The following is a 17687-nucleotide window of genomic DNA, read 5'->3' on the forward strand; positions in this document are numbered from 1 at the left end:
TCTTCCCGTGTTACAATTTCTTCGAGTAGAATTCAACTTAATCCGTGCTGATACGGTCGTAAACTCTGATCATGAAGATTCCGACGCCGGTGTTGTGATGCAGTCCGCAAGAGCAGATGTCGATGATGAGCGTGGTGACTTTGAAGAAAACGTGTCTGCTGTCGCTGATGATGGCGAACATATTTCTTCGCTTTTAACACAAGACGAACCCAATTTCGATCGGGCTGATCGGGAGTTCCAGAAACGTTTCGTGGAAAACGATTTCGGTTGCGCTTGTGATGTGTGTGCTAGAATCTGGTTCAGGAATGATTTGAAACCAATCTCCGACTCAAATGCTGCCGTGTTACTGGCGACAAATTATTTCGAAACGGTGGAAGGATTTTTGGCGTGTGCTACATGTCGAACAAGCCTGAACCGCGGATCAATTCCACATTGTCGCAATCGAATGGCTTTACATATCCCAAGTTTCCGTCCAATTTGCCTCCGCTAGACCCACTCACCACAAGACTGGTGTCTCCCAGGATCAATTTCATGCAGTTTCGTCGTTTGCGGCATACTGCAGGTTTGTGGAAAAGTTATTTTAACTTAAAAATGTATTACATCAAATAAATATATGATTTTCCTAACCTACTTTCATTAACATGCAACAGGTAGTTTGGCAATAATCGGCCAAATTATCAACATTCCAGTCGACGTGGCCCAGATGGTAGGCGAACTTCCCCGCCAACTGGATGACGACTATGCTATCAACGTGTGCATCAAGAAACACTTCATACACAAATCAAGTTACTTGTCCGGCTACGTGAAGAAAGGTACCGTTAAAGCATGGCTGAACTATCTGGTTACTACACCGCTCTACAGGCGGAATGGAATTGTTTTCAATGAAGAAAACTTGGCTGCGATCGGACAAACAGAGCAGACGGATATTTCGGAGGAACGTAGGGCAGTAGACCTTGAAGTCGTCGACGAGATGAACGAGGTAGAAATGATGATTGGACAACAACATACGCTCATGTGGAATGAAGACAAGTGTCTGGAACTTGCACCGGCACAAAATCAGAAACCGCTTTCCATTATCTACGATGAGTTTGCTGAGGAGCTGTCTTTCCCTGATATTTATCTTGGTCATCCGAGATGCTTCAACCGTGAAGTCCATGTGACAGCGTTCATGATGGCTACTAGCGAGGTGCGACGTCGGGATCGGCGGGGCGCGAGACCGGAGCATATTTTGTATATGGCCATGAAAATCATGCGGCTGCGGGTATCGGAAGGATTGAACAATACCTTTAAATGCATGGGCACGGCCAACATAACAAGGGCGCAGTTGCAAGATCGGGAATTTTTGGAAAGCTGTATTGAGCGTAACCTCTCTTTTCTGAAATCTATTCCGAACTCCGTTCAATATTGGCAGCAAAGAAAACGGGATGTTTTCGCCATGATCCGGCAGCTGGGGAAACCCACGATGTTTTTGACGATGAGTGCAAATGAAATTAGATGGCCTCACCTACTAAGCATTCTGCGGAAGCTTTCTGGTGGCTCTAACATTGCGGAAATGGACGATATTGTGCAACAGTTGTCTGCACTCCAGCGTGCTACACTTGTCAGCGAAGATCCTGTCACGTGCTGTGCATATTTTCACAAGTTGGTAAACATCTTTCTGCGCCTTCTGTCATCGACCAGGTTGAGCCCGTTCGGCAAATACCACGTTGTAGATTATTTTAAGAGGATCGAGTTCCAGCATCGTGGCAGCCCGCATGCACATATTCTGCTCTGGCTGGCGAACGATCCCCGTGAGGATGTTTCCGAAAGAATGCCCGCTACTGTTGAGTTGATCGATTTTCTGTCCTCCATCAGATCGGAAGATCTGCCTGAGACCTATGGCAATCAGGTGGGTTTACATTTCGCATAGTTTCTAGCAAGTAATCACTCACAATGTCAAACCCTTTTAGGTTCATAAACACACGTTTACGTGTTTCAAGCGAAACGATAAACGTTGCCGGATCAATATTCCGTACTGGCCAATGGATCAAACCAGAATTCTGATCCCCATTACAGCCGGGGATGGCTGACTGCAACAGCCAAACAGAAAGGCAGCGAAAATGCGAGAAGCTCTTGAAACGAAGGTCTACGATAGCCTTGACGCGTTTCTCGTTGATAGCAGTTGCACGTACGATTACTACTTGGACGTGATTCGCTCTTCCATTCGCCGACCAACAGTTCTGCTGAAACGTTCCATGACGCAGCTTTGGACCAATCCATTCAATCCTTGGATCGCTGAGAAGCTCAAATCCAATATGGATTTGCAGTTTGTGCTGGAGGAGTTTTCATGTGCTGCTTATGTTGTGGAATACGTAAACAAGACCAACAGAGGCATAAGTAGTTTACATCGTGACCTCATAAAGCTCCAGGAAGAGCATCCAGACCAGGACTACAATGGATTGTTGAAGAAGGTCAGCATAAAATGTTAAATTCCGTGGAAATGTCTGCCCAGGAGGCTGCTTGGTATTTGCTTCGGCAACCGATGTCAGAAGCCAGCCGCAAGGTACCATTCATCAAATGATATAGTTTTCACAATTTAGAATTCAATTTCGTTTTAGGTTGAGTTTATTGCGACAATGTGGCCACAAGAGCGAATAAAATCCAAGAAGCGGAACAAACAGATGGACGAAGAGGATCTCGACGACAATTCCACCGATGTGTGGACGCTAAACATCATTCAACGGTATGAACTGCGCCGAGGAATGGATGATATCTGCTTGGCGGATTTCGCAGCATATTATTCGGAAGAAAGATCCACGAAGCATTCATATAGACTCCGTTTAGTTCCCCGTGTATTGCGTTGGTGCTCGTACAGTATGGCGGAAATGGTCGACTATAAGCGTGAGATGGTTCTCCTCTTCCTACCGTTCAGGAATGAAGTCTGCGATGTACTTGATCGGAACAAGTTCCTGAAGTTGTATGAAGACAACGAGGCCGCCATTTTGGCAAAGCACAAGGAGTATGACTGCGAAATGAACTTGGATCAGGTTGTGGAGGAATACATCCGCATATGCAGCGAAGACGATGAGCAGCAGGTGATTGCCGACCAGAAGCGCGATGAGTTCGTCCGCACGATCGTCATGGAGCCGAATGATGACGATATTCACAACTTGCCAACAGGACCCTTGGCAGCTGTCGTCAAACAGCGATCAAATGTCTTGTCAAAGCAAGAATATTGTGAAATGGTGCGTGCCACGAATGCAGAGCAGCGGGATTTGATTGTGCAAGTAATCCACAGCTTGCATTCCTCTGAAGAAAACTGCAAACCAGTGCAAATATTCTTCACTGGCCCGGCGGGCTGTGGCAAAACGTTCACTTTGCGCATTCTAATGGAGACAGTGAACCGGTACAGCCAAGCTCATAATAAGCAGCACAACGCTTATGTAGCATGCGCATCCACTGGAAAAGCAGCGGTTGCAATAGGTGGAACAACAGTGCATTCCGCATTCCGGATTTGCATGTCGCGTAGGCAAAGCTCAAAGCTGAGTTTCGAGGCATTACAACTGTACCGGAACGCCTTCGCCAACGTGATGCTCATCATTATCGACGAAACAAGCATGCTGGGTGCTGATGTCCTCAACACAGTACATGTCCGGCTTCAAGAAATCACGGGGAACTACGACGATCCGTTCGGTGGAATGCCGATCGTATTTTGCGGCGATCTTCGTCAATTGCCACCGGTCAATGCACGGGCGGTGTTTAAACCGAGCATAAACTCCATGCATGGCGCCGTTTTATGGCAATCTCTCGACTTCTACCCATTGGTTCAAGTTATGCGACAAACCAACGAGCAGTTCTCCAGCATTCTCACAAAATTGGCAACGGTGAGCGGATGTCGTCTGAGGAAATCGAGCTTATTGAAAGCAGGTTCCGTACGGAGGAGTGGTGTCGGCAGCATGTCCCTCGAGGGATCCGGTTATTCCATCGGAACGCTGATGTCGAACGGTATAACTCTGTGGCGTTGATGGATCGAGAGGCTGTCGAATGTACTGCAGATGACCTATACTCTGGTTATAAGGACAATTCCCAGCTGGCCAGTGCTCGCACAAAGGTGCATAAGATGAGTGTAGTAGAGACTGGTGGCTTACCGTATCTGTTGCGTCTTGTTCTTGGTACACCTTATATGCTGACCACCAACGTGGATGTCGAAGATGGCATCGTGAACGGAGCGATCGGAGAGCTCATGCATGTTGAGTACAATGAAGGAAACTCGCAGCAACAGGCAATCACGAGGCTTTGGATGGCATTCGAAAATGAGTCCATTGGGAAGATGTTGAGAGTGAAGGCCAGACCGCTGGTGTATTCGAGACCTGGGGTGCTACAAACAGGCTGGACTCCAATCGTCAAACGATCGGCGAACGTAACCCTTAACGGTGGTGTTAAGTGTAAAAGAGTTCAGTTTCCCGTTGTAAGTGCGTGTGCCCTCACAGTCCATAAGTCCCAGGGAGGCACATTCTCGGAAGTCGTATATAATTACGATAAGGGTCAGGAACAGCAGCTAGTTTACGTTGGTCTTTCCAGGGTTACATCAATCGACGGATTGTATCTGACGAATGCCAGTAACTCATTCCGGTTCCACCACGGAAAGGGTTCTATGACCCCTAGAATGAACGACCTTCGGACGGAACTTGAACGTTTGAGTAACCATCGTATGCGCACCATTACAGACGATATCATGGAAGCTATAACCGCAAACAGGTTGGCTTGTACGTTGATGAGCATCAATGTACAAAGTTTGAATGCACACTCGTCGGACATTGCAACAGATCGGGTGCTTACCGCCGTTGATTTGCTTGCAATGAGCGAAACTTGGCTTGACAACGGCACAACCACAAACATCAATGGATACCTTTGTGTTTGTCAAGAGAAGCGTGACGGAACAAGAGCGGGAGGAGTGGCAATATTTGAACGTGCTGGTTCGTCAACTATGGCCGTTTCTCACGCCATTACGAAGCTCAATGAAAGCTATGACCCAGCATTGAGTGTAGCAGACGAATATGGGGACTGCTGTGCTGCAGAGGTTTCGATCATGGAAACCCGCACGTTACTGTTTGCGGTATATATTTCACCAGGTATAATCAAATAGTATAGTTGTGTTTGTCTTTAAGTATGTTGCATTAAATTTAGTATATTTACTAGGTACCACCCTGAAGCAAAAGAAATATTTCTTAGTGCGCAACCTCATAAAGTACACCCATGTTGCCATGCCCGTGGTAGTGTCGGGAGACTTTAATATTGATGTGACAAAAGAGGAGAACAGAGATTTCATCTGGTTCATGAAGCAGTTTCTCTATCTGGATTGTGCTTCGGATCCAACTATAGCGACTACTCTGGGTGGCACATGTCTCGATCTAACGTTCACCCGGAACGTAAGTGTGGAATGCAGGAGATACTGCACGTACTTCTCCTACCACCGGCCTATTTTGTCGATTCTTGCGGTGTCCCGAGGTAAAACTAATGATTTAGAATTAAACATAGTTCTCTTCATCAGTTATGTTATTTTATTCTAGAACCGATGCCATCCCAGTGAAGTGAATTAACGTCACTGATCGTCGTTGTTCCGCTAGTTCATCTGCCGAAACGTTCGATTTCAACCTGAATGACCAATCATTGACATCAGCCGGACAGTCCGTAGCAAAAATAGATAATTGATCCTGAAAATGAAACTTGAGTATTTGGTAACTAAATTTATATTTAGATCATAATGTATTTAATATGAAACATTCTTTCCGTTTTGTTCTTTTCTTTGTTTTCTACAGATTCAGCCCAACAGTGGATTTATACATCCTTTAACATTCATCGGGACCACGGCGTACATCACTTCAAAAGGCTTCAAGCCAACATAAACAAACGGCCCTTTTCAGGGCCACCAAATATTCATGGAGGAAGATGTTGTTAAGGCTGTTGTTTACCGATCTTATGTTTCTTTAATACTCTGCTTATAGTTATAAACCGAAATGAGTTTATAGTAACAATCGGGTTTTCGCCCATTTATTTCCAGGATATGCGACATGCCGAGGATATTCCAACCCAGATTGAATATACAGCCCCATCTTCAAAAATCAGCAGCAAGAAACATATTCAGAGTTTCAAAATAAAATCTTCTACACTTACGTAATCCTACGTCCAATTGGCGGTCGTGTCTCGGATACAACCTTCTACTTTTTTTTCCTGATGAATATGCAATGCATCAAGAACAATATTAAATTAATGTTTGCGTTTTCAAAAAAGACATTAAATAATGCTTTTTTTACGAATACTCAAAATCAATCAACATAGAGAAAAAGGTATAGTTTTCACTAAATTTGAAAAATTAAATAACTATAACTGGAACACATTTCAGCTTCAAAATGTGACTCATTGGTCGTAACAATCTGGGGTCGCATCAAACAATTATACTAATAATGTTTAATAACATTTCTATCATAACAACAAAATATGTGAGAGTTAAAATATTAGCGGCGATGGGACCCGTGTACCCCGAATGGTAGAATGAGCCGATTTGAAAGATCTCTATTCTGAGCAATATCCAGTTATTGCCAACTGTTAGCAAGTTAGATTTTAGACGATTTGCGAGAGTTAAAAGTTTTAAGTGCATCTAAATTTAAAACATTTTTGTAACAAAAGAGATTAATAAGCTATTTATTGTTTTGTAAATCCTTTTTATTTAAATTGTTTTTGCCTTTCTCGTATACTAAGTATACGGAACGGCTATAGAACTGCTCCAAAACCGAACTATTTATAGAAGGCTCTTTCTTCTAATATTTGGTTAAGTTGTACAAAAAAAGGTTTCAATAATAGATCAAATGCACAACTTTCATTCGTAACCACTCAGCTTGATGAATATCTTTTTTGCAATTCCTGATCATAATATCTGGTATTACAGTTCGTCTTTGAGTGATAAAACGGCCTACTTTTCCATACCAATGAAATGGGTGCTTTAATGAACATTATGCAACTCAAATGGGTTGCATAATATTCATTATAACACTCATTTGGATGCTATAATGAAAAACCAACATCAGAACAGTAGTTACATGACTACATTTGGCTACATGACTAGCTTGGGCAAGGACTCAAATGGTGTATTCTATGCGCCCCGTAATAAATTAAATAGTCTGGAGGACATGACATCAACAATTTCCAATGGCAAGTACATCTATCGCTTCACGGCATATCGAACTATGCAATGTGGCACGGTACCATGGAATCTGATTGTTCTCCACAGCAACATAATTTATTGGCAAGAATGATCATGTGGAGTACGAGTAAATTAGACTGTACAATTTTGGTACAGATTTATCAAATTAAAGTTCATTTTTCGTCATTGCAAAAAATAGCGTGTGCAACTCGTTGCAAAACTCGATTTTTTCTGCACTCGTAGTATTTATCCAACTCGGCAAGCCTTGTTAGATAAACGTACAACTCGTGCTGAAAAAATCATCTTTTTGCAACTTGTTGCACAAACTACTATTATCAGCTTGGTAGAACAGGTGTAGCAAAAGTCCACGAGACGCCCCTGTTAAAACACCAACTCACTAAACTAGAATGGCTAAAAACAAATCGATTTCACCGCTTCCAAGAACGGAGGCCTTCCTTTGCCGTGCAGTAAAATGTGTGGCTACAGAGCAAGGCCATGCTGAAGGTGGCTGGGTTCGATTCCCAGGAAATATTCGGGATGGGAATTTTCTCGACTTCCCTGACCATAAAATGATCATCGTGTTAGCCTCATGATATACGAATGTAAAAATGGTAACTTGGCTTGGAAACTTCGTAGTTAACAACCGAGGAAATGAACACTAAGCTACAAGGCGGCAATTTCCCAGTGAGAGATATATTCCAATAATAAGAAAACGGGAGAAGTTCAGGGCAATAACTAGGGGAACGGTTCGGCACTTCATCTCATAGCTTCTATTTCCATCCCATCAAAAACAAAGCAATGGAAAGGAATTTGGTTTGTTTATTATTTTTGTGATTTTTTTCAGCAGTGAGCACGCATTTTGACAAAAAGAAGCGACGAATTTGGTGCCGTATTTCTTTGTTTAGCGATGAGTGCTGTGCCGAACCGTTCCCCTATTGAAATATAGATTTCAAGTTATGAAATTAGTAATTTGTCTGTTTATTCAATTTTCCTATTTGACTGAAGCTTTACATATACGTAATACGACCTTAACTACTGTAAGCCCATCTTCGGTGTCTCAAGTCTTACTGCTGAGCTCCGAATACCTCAGTATACAACCAACAGTGAAAGGAAATAGCAAAGTAACTTGTTTTATGACAGGTAACGACATTCAATTAAATAAAGCTAATAAAATAGTTTTCATTTAGGCATTTGATTAAAAAGCGACTGTAATGAAGGCCAGAGATTGCAGTCAAATGTAATGATGTGCAAGTAGATCTTCTCATTATTCGTTGTTTGTTAAATCCACCCATTTTGTTTAAGAATACCGAAATAAGTTTTGAAGGAAACTCCGTTTACCGACCCTAGATACCTGTGAAAAGGTTCACATTGAAAAACGAAACAAAACTACATTGAAAATAATTATATTTTAGATATTTCGCGAATGATCTTGAGCCGTTTTTTTTCTAATTATTTATTTATTTATTTAGCAACAACTGCCAACAGGTAAATACAACATACGCACCCCAACGACATACTATACGGTTTCCTTTAAAAAATAGAATAAATCTAACACAAACTACTCTAAAAGTGATTCTTATTAGTTATACGAGGAACATGAAAATCAAACACTTCGTAACTCCTGTTGAACACGCGTGGCGATTGAAAGATTTAAATACTTACAATCTAATTTATTTACAAAATCTATTTACAAAATTATATACAATATTATTAAATGCTACAACATACCTTCAAAAAATCCGGAGTATCTTCGGAATCCAATGACCATAGTCGGTTTTATGAACATATTAAATTTCCAGTTCAGGCATCTCTGAATAATCAAAATCGGATAATAATTGACATAGTTATAACACATCCAATTATTTTTTTCCAGAAATATAATAGATACCCTGTAATGGTAAGACTGTCTTCCTTACTGTCTTGAACAGTCAGGTACAAAACCTGAAGATGGCTTTACCGTTCTTTACTGACTTACTTACCAAATGAACAATTCAAGACAAAATATTCAAACCGACTTATCTGCTTTTGTAAACAAAAAATCGAACGTCGATTTGACGAATCTGATAGCACTCCCACGCAAACAAACACTACCAATAGGTAGTTGAAGGTTTCGGCGTTGGTTTGTGTCGAAGTGATATCAGATTCGTGCAATCGACGTTTGAATCTTTGTTTACAAAAGCAGATAAGTCGTTTTGAAAATTTTATCTTGAATTCTCTGTGAAACCACGATTTTTTTTCAAGAGTTCAATTTTAAATTTTTTGATTACTCTGAAATTTTGACCATACATCCTTTATGGCCAAAACACATTATCTCCATCATTGGTTTGCCGTTTTAACTCTAGTGTAACTTTTGACAAGGGCCAAAGCAAAAATACCTTGAACACTTTCAAAAAAATATAACTTGAAAACGGCTTTTCCGATCATTCTGGTGTCTTTGGCAAAGTTTTATGTAATCAATGGGGCTATGTGAAAAAATATACACTGTGAAAAAAAAATGCAAACATTGAAAATAGAACTTAAAAATCGATTTTCTCAAAAACGAATTTTTCAATATTTTTTATTTTTTGATATGTTGTAGCAGATAATAGATGTATTATTTTGCACTATGGGTCATGATGGAGAAATGATGGACAAAAAAATTATATATTTTTTTAACCCTCAAACTGCCGGGACGAATCTTGACAACTTAAAACAGTTCGTTCTCGGTCAATTTTTAACTAAATTGCAAGCGGTTTCAACTGTGATCAAGGGGAATAGCAGTTCCAGCATGTATAGGGGTAAAATGCTCAGGATGACCCTCCCTCTTTTAGAGGGGGGAGTTTTGAAGTGTGGCATAAGTCATTTTTTGAGCAAATGTTTAGCATTTTGAAATTTTTAACGTCGTGACAGGTGTTTTAGTATAATTAATTAATGGTCAATGTGAATGGTTGACAACAATGATCAAATAGACAAAAATTGACCTCCGGATGACTTTCGAATAGGTTCCGGAAACCCGGAATATCCGGTATAAAAAGCCAGCATAGAATCACCGAACATATCGGTCTTCCGACACCTCAAACTTTTCAGAATCTCATAGGTAACTTAGAAAACGCCATAGTTTCTTGATAGGGTAAAACTGGCCATTTGATGGCCACGGAACAGGTTCCGGAAACCCGGAATTTCCGGTAAAAAATGGCCAACATAAAACAACAAAACAAATTAGGTTTACGACACCTCAAACTTCTCAGAATCTCATAAGTAACTTAGAAAACGTCATAGTTTTTCAGTAGGGTAGAACTGGCCATGCAATGGCCACGGAACAGGTTCCGGAAAACCGGAATTTCCGGTACAAAAGGCCAAGATAAAACTACATAACAAATTAGGCTTCCAATACCTCAAACTTCTCAGAATCTCATGAGTAATTTAGAAAATGCCTTAGTTTCTTGGAAGGGTAAAACTGGCCATGCAATGGCCACGGAACAGGTTCCGGAAACCCGAAATTTCCGGTAAAAAATGGCCAACATGAAACTACAAAACAAATTAGGATTCCGACACCTCAAACTTCTCAGAATCGCATAAGCAACTTAGAAAACGTCATAGTTTTTCAGTAGGGTAGAACTGGCCATGCAATGGCCACGGAACAGATTCCGAAAACCCGAAATTTCCGGTAAAAAATGGTCAACAAAAAAACTTCAAAACAAATTAGGCTTCCGACACCTCAAACTTTTCAGAATCTCATAAGTAACTTAGAAAACGTCATAGTGTTACAGTAGGGTAGAACTGGCCATGCAATGGCCACGGAACAGGTTCCGGAAAAGCGGAATTTTCAGAACAAAAGGCCGACATAAAACTACCCTCTCAAAATCTCATGAGTAATCTAGTTTTAGTTTTTTGGTAGGGTAAAACTGGCCGTGCGATGGCCATGGAACAGGTTTCGGAAATCCAGAATTTCCGGTAAAAAATGGCAAACATAAAACTACAAAATAGATTAGGCTGACACCTGCATTAAAATTTCGTTATATTTGAAACTGGCTGACTTTTTTTTCAATTGACTTATCTTACTTACTTACTTACGGATCCTGTACACCTCCGGTGGTGCAAAGGGCCGACTTGAAAGATCTCCATCCTGAGCGTTGCCCGGCTATCGCTTTAACCTGTTGCCAGGTTAGATTTCGGTCGACTTCTTTAATTTCTTTATTGAGGCTTCGCCGCCATGAGCCTCTGGGTCTGCCTCTGCTGCGATGTCCCGCTGGGTTCCAGTCTAATGCTTGTTTACAGATTTCGTTTCCGCCCTACGTAGAGTGTGGCCGACCCAGCCCCACTTCCGATCCCGAATTTCTGTTGCTATCGGCCTCTGGTGACAACGACGATGGAGCTCATTGTTTGAGATCCAGTTGTGAGGCCACCAGGCCCGAATTATATACCGCAGGCATCTGTTAATGAACACCTGCAGCCGTTGAGTGTTCTCCACTGATACACACCATGTTTCGCTAGCGTATAACAGCACAGATTTCACGTTAGAGTTGAAAATTCGAATTTTGGTGCGTTCACTTATCTGCCGGTTTTTCCAAATATTTCTTAAACTCGCAAAGGCAGCCCTTGCTTTCTTGATCCGTGCGCCTATGTCGATCTTGGTACCGCCGTCCGACGCCATTTGGCTACCAAGATATTGGAAGCTTTCAACATTCTCCACTGGTTGCCCGGCTACTGTGAAACTGGAAGGGGTCGCCGTGTTTACATCCAACGATTTGGTTTTGTTCACGTTGATGACTAAACCTGCCGAAGAGGAGCGCTCGGCAAGGTCGTTGAGCTTACTCTGCATATCAGAGCGCCGTTGCGCGAGGAGTGCAACGTCATCAGCCAATTCGAAGTCGTTTAGATGCTCCATGGTTATAGGCTGCCATAACAGCCCGCGGTTTGGTTCACGGTCAATCGCACCTACCAGAATCTCATCGATTACGATGAGGAACAGTAACGGTGATAGGATACATCATTGCCTCACGCCAGCTACGACCCGGATAGGGTCGGACAGGACCCCATTGTGCAGCACTCTACACGAAAAGGCCTCGTACTGTGCTTCGATGAGGCCGATGATTTTCTCAGGAACTCCCTTGCGTCTCAGGGCGCCCCACATATTCTCGTGATTGAGACGGTCGAAAGCTGCTTCGTAGTCAATGAATACCAAGTAAAGGGACTCTTGGAATTCGTTGACCTGCTCCAGAATGATGCGGAGCGTGACAATATGGTCCACACAGGATCTTCCGGCACGGAATCCGGCTTGCTGCCGCCGGAGAGTCGCATCGATCTTCTCCTGAATCCGGGCTAGGATAATTTTGCACAGAGCTTTGAGAACGGTACACAGCAACATTATGCCTCGCCAGTTATCGCATACAGTCAGGTCACCCTTTTTGGGCACCTTTACTAAGATACCTTGCATCCAGTCGACCGGGAAAGTTGCGGTGTCCCAGATATTATGAAATAAACGATGCAGTAGTTGAGCGGATGTCATGGGGTCAGCTTTGAGCATCTCGGCTGATATGCGGTCGACCCCTGGGGCTTTATTCGATTTCATGCTTTGGATGGCTGTTTGAATCTCTAGCAGTGATGGAGCTTCGGTATTGACGCGTGTTATACGTCGGATCCTAGATCATGCCGAGGTGGTGATGGCCTGGCTGGCACTTGAAAAAGTTGTTCGAAGTGCTCGAACCAGCGTTTCAGCTGGTCAGTTGGGTCGGTCAATAACTGATCATTCGCGTCTTTCACAGGCATCGTTGCATTCATCTTCGCCCCGCTTAAGCGTCGTGAGATATCGTAGAGGAGGCGAATGTCCCCGGTTGCGGCGGCTCTCTCTCCTTCGTCGGCCAGAGAGTCTGCCCACGCTCGCTTGTCCCGTCGACATGAGCGTTTTACTTCCTTCTCAAGAGCCGCGTATCGTTGGCGGGCTAGAACTTTGGCTCCTCTGGTTTTTGATCGCTCTATCGCGGCTTTGGCTTCTCTTCGCTCCTCTATCTTCCTCCAGGTCTCATCGGTGATCCATTGTTTTCTCTGGGTGCGTAGTTCGCCCAGATTGTTCTCGCTGGTGGCGATGAAGGCATTCTTGATGGCGATCCATTGGTCTTCCACGCTGCCACCTTCCGGAATATCTGCAGCACGCGTCTCCAGTTCTTCAACGAAGGACCGTTTCACCGTGGCATCTTCCAGTCGGCGTGTGTTGAATCGTCGTCCAACTCTTTCTTCCTCCTGTCATAAGACGAGTTTATACGATCCCATTGAATTCCACCACTTAATTGTATCTTGACAGATACGTATTTCGACCTCAACAGTAAGGCCGTCTTCAGTGTCTCGTACTTGACTCGACTTACTTGACGTACTTGACTCGACGTACGAGACACTGAAGACGGCCTTACTGTTGAGGTCGAAATACGTATCTGTCAAGATACAATTAAGTGGTGGAATTCAATGGGATCGTATAAACTCGTCTTATGACAGGTGAAAACATTCCACTAAAAAGCTCAAAATAATTTTCTTTCCTCCTGCCGACGAATCCGCGCAATGCGCAGGCGTATTTCCCCGATGAGGAGGTGATGATCAGACGCGATATCGGCACTAAGTTTATTCCGTACATCAAGAAGGCTCCGTTTCCATTTTCGGCTGATGCAGATGTGGTTCGATTTGAGAGCGATCCCCCGATCACCATGTCGTTATTATCACAAAATTCTGCGAACAGCTCTCCGTTTTCGCTCATTTCTCCGAGACCATGGCGTCCCATAATGCGCTCATGGTTCGAGTTGTCGGATCCGATCTTCGCATTGAAGTCGCCCAAACAGATCTTGATATCACCCTTCGGAATTCTATCTACGACGGCATTGAGTTGACTGTAAAAGTTCTCTTTGTCTTGCAGATCGGCAGCATCGGTTGGCGCATAACATTGGATTATAGTAAGGTTTCGGACCCGTGTTCTAAATCTGGCAACGATTATCCTTTCACTTATAGGTTCCCACTTCATAAGCGCAGAGTGTGCCTGAGCGCTTAGTAGGAAGCCAACTCCGCGATGCCGGGGAGCGTGTTCACCTCGTAAACCAGAGTATAGCAGAACTTGTCCCGACGGCGTTCTGTGTTCTCCAAAGTTTGGCCAACGGACTTCACTCAGTCCCAGGATCTCAAGCTTCATGCGGCGTGCCTCATTGGCAAGTTGTGCCAATTTACCCTGCTGGGCTAGGGTTAAAACGTTCCATGTTCCTATTCGTGTCCGTTGTTTCGCGCTAAGAGTCGTCGCCGTAAAATCAGTCCGTATTCTTTCATTATCGGATTCTCGAACAAATTGATGTTTCGGGAACAGTAGGTTGTTGGCCCAAGGTTCCCTATCCACCGGGATGGGGCTGCCATCTTAGGTATAGCTTCCGGGAAATAGCATTTCATACTCAGCCGCTGGATACCAGAACAGACGCTGTTGGAGCCGCACCTCCTTGGTGGACAGACGCTCGATCAGTCGGGTCAAATTTGTTTAAAGTCCTACCCAACACCAGGACTAGGCTAGTGCGCTTTGAGCAGCACACGGTCGCTTTGATAGGGCCTGCTTGGCGACACATGCAGCTTTTTATAGAAGTGCAACAGAGCCCACTGTCGAACCCCACCACATCCTAGGCAGACCCCACAGGACGCACCCTCTCACTCTAGCTGATGTCAGAAGGACAACAGTGCCCAGGCTGCACTACCAGCTAAGTACGCAACCCTTAGCTGGCGGTCAATTGTCATCGGAAGACCCGTGGAAGCGTGAGTATTGGAACTTGTGAGGACCAGAGCTATGTTAGGCGCCCCTTCCCGGATGTCAACTCACCATTTCGCAGCCCAATGAAGTTCTTACTACTGACGCCAAATTATAAATGAACCTTCTTTCTTCTTCTTCTTCGTTTATCATGAGGCTAACACGATGATAATTTTATGCTCAGGGAAGTCGAGACAATTTCCAATCCGAAAATTGTCTAGACCGGCACCGGGAATCGAGCCCAGCCACCCTCAGCATGGTCTTGCTTTGTAGCCGTGCATCTTGCCGCACCGCTAAAGAGGGTCCCAATGAACCAAAAACGCTAAAAATGCTGGTGCTCGGATTAGATGAATGAATTGACAATTAGGTAACATATTTTTTCTCAAGGTTTCTTTTTACCCTCAATCTGCCGGGACGAATCTTGACAATTTGAAATAGCTCGTTCTCGGTCAATTTTCTACTAAAATGCAAGCGGTTGCAATTGTGGTCAAGGAGAATAGTAGTCCAGAAAGTAGATGGGGAGTTTTGAATTGTCAGTTTTAGAGCAAATGTTTAGTATTCTGAAATCATCATCATAACGGATGTTTTAGTATAAGTTATTAATGGTCAATGTGAATGGTCAACAGCAATAGCCAAATAGTTAAAAATTCACCTCCGGATGATCACCCAACAGGTTCCGGAAACCCGAAATATCCGGTATAAAAGGCCAACATAGAATCACGGAATATATCGGTCTTCCAACACCTCAAACTTCTCTGAATCGCACAAGTAACTTAGTTTCTTGGTAGGGTAAAACTGGCCATTTGATGGCCGTGGAACAGGTTCCAGAAACCCGAAATTTCCGGTACAAAAAAAAACAATACAAAACAAATCAGGCTTCCGACACCTCAAATTTCTCAGATTCTTATGAGTAATCTAGAAAACGTCTTAGTTTCTTAGTAGGGCCACGGTATAGGTTCCGGAGACCCGAAATTCCCGGTACAAAAGGCCAACGTTGAACTGCAAAACAAATCAGTCTTCCGATACCTTAAGCTTCTCAAAATCTCATGAGTAACTAAGAAAATGCCATAGTTTTTAGCATAGTTTTTTGTAGGGTAGAACTGGCCATGGGATGACCATGGAAAATGTTTCGAAACCCGGAATCATCGGTAAAAGGTCAACATAAAACTACAATACAAATAAGTCTTCTGACACCTCAAACTTCTCAGAACATCTTAAGTAATCCAGAAAATGTCTTAGTTCCTTGGTAGAGTAAAACTGGCCAAGTGATGACAACGGAATAGATTCCAGAAGCCCGTAACAAGCAGTACAAAAAGCCATCATAGAACCAGAAAATTAAGCGGTCTTCCGGCACTTTAAACTTCTCAGAATCTCATAAGTAATTTTTAAAACGCCATAGTTTCATGATAGGTTTCGGGAGCCCAAAATATCCGGTACAAAAGGCCACGGGCTATCGAAATGGGCTTTCCAGGGACTCCGAATCTTGTTCTGGCTATAAAATTGCCAGTAAAAGAGCAATTTGGCGTTTTCTGGATAACTCGTTAAATTCTTAGAAGTTCAAGGTGTCAGAAGACTGATTTATACAGATGTTCTATGTAGGTCTTTTTCACTGGAAATCCTGGATTTCTGGAACCGGTTCCGTGGCCATTTGAAGGGTTCGATAGACTTATTTTGTAGTTCTATGTAGGCTTCTTCCTGTAATGTTGAAAAGATCACTTTTACTTAGTGCCTTACGAAGTGTGATCTACCTAACCGAGCCCTAGCTAAATCCATTTTTCGAGCTAGGGCTATACGTTGTTTTAGTTAAGGATTACGCTACCAATAACAGTATTTGAAGTATAACTAGCTTAACTTTTCGCTGCAGATGAAGGAAATTCTCATTGCAGGACAAATGTTTTAGATGGAAATGGTTTTGTACATATAGCTAAATCCCAGGTGTGGTGTTCTACTGGTGATATTGTAGAAGCAAGACGAAGAGGTGGCTAGGGCTCCGATACTTGGTAGAATAACAGTATTACTGTTCTGTATTTTCAAGAAAGGATTGAATTCTTATTGATAAGGGGTGCACATTCAGTTCTCATTCAATGAGATTGCTCTCTGTAAAGGGTCCAAATAGGCTATCATGATCCTCTTGAGAGAAAAAAAACAAGAACTATATCGAAACCGATACTGCATTGCTTATCAATAGTATTGGAGTAATTGGAGATACACCTTGCGTTTCGTTGCGTTGCGTTGTAACGGAGTATTTCGTAGATTGCATACTGATAGTTGGTGTCAGGCCCTGCAAGCCAGCCTTTAAAAAATCATTAGCAACGAACAATCAACAAGAGAGTACGGACCGGAACCATCGGCGAAGACCACTGCGACGAAAAGGGACTAGCGATTGGAAACTCGGTTCGTGGAATTGCAAATCTCTCAACTTCATCGGGAGCACACGCATACTCGCCGATGTGCTCAAGGACCGTGGATTCGGCATCGTAGCGCTGCAGGAGGTTTGTTGGAAGGGATCAATAATGCGAACGTTTAGAGGTAATCATACCATCTACCAGAGCTGCGGCAACACACACGAGCTGGGAACAGCTTTCATAGTGATGGGCGATATGCAAAGGCGCGTGATCGGGTGGTGGCCGATCAATGAAAGAATGTGCAGGTTGAGGATCAAAGGCCGGTTCTTCAACTTCAGCATAATCAACGTCCATAGCCCACACTCCGGAAGCACTGATGATGATAAGGACGCATTCTACGCGCAGCTGGAACGTGAGT

The 17687-nt window shown here is 43.3% G+C and overlaps 1 protein-coding gene across 1 annotated transcript; it reads left to right on the forward strand.

Annotated features, from left to right (window-relative positions):
- Positions 1 to 2469: 2469 nt before the first annotated feature.
- Positions 2470 to 4004, forward strand: LOC134222161 (uncharacterized). The gene is made up of 2 exons (XM_062701306.1): positions 2470 to 2542; positions 2598 to 4004. The coding sequence occupies exons 1-2, from the start codon at positions 2480 to 2482 to the stop codon at positions 4002 to 4004; spliced, it is 1470 nt and encodes a 489-aa protein (XP_062557290.1). The 5' UTR covers positions 2470 to 2479.
- The last annotated feature ends 13683 nt before the right edge of the window (positions 4005 to 17687 follow it).

The sequence above is a fragment of the Armigeres subalbatus genome, chromosome 3 (genome assembly GCF_024139115.2).
Source record: "Armigeres subalbatus isolate Guangzhou_Male chromosome 3, GZ_Asu_2, whole genome shotgun sequence".
NCBI classification, from domain to species: domain Eukaryota; kingdom Metazoa; phylum Arthropoda; class Insecta; order Diptera; family Culicidae; genus Armigeres; species Armigeres subalbatus.

Excerpts from the sequence above, each read along its gene's own strand:
- LOC134222161 (XM_062701306.1), top strand. The coding sequence starts at position 2,480 with ATGTCTGCCCAGGAGGCTGCTTGGTATTTGCTTCGGCAACCGATGTCA. Across the intron at positions 2,543-2,597 it reads TGTCAGAAGCCAGCCGCAAG|GTTGAGTTTATTGCGACAAT; the intron begins GTACCATTCATC and ends ATTTCGTTTTAG.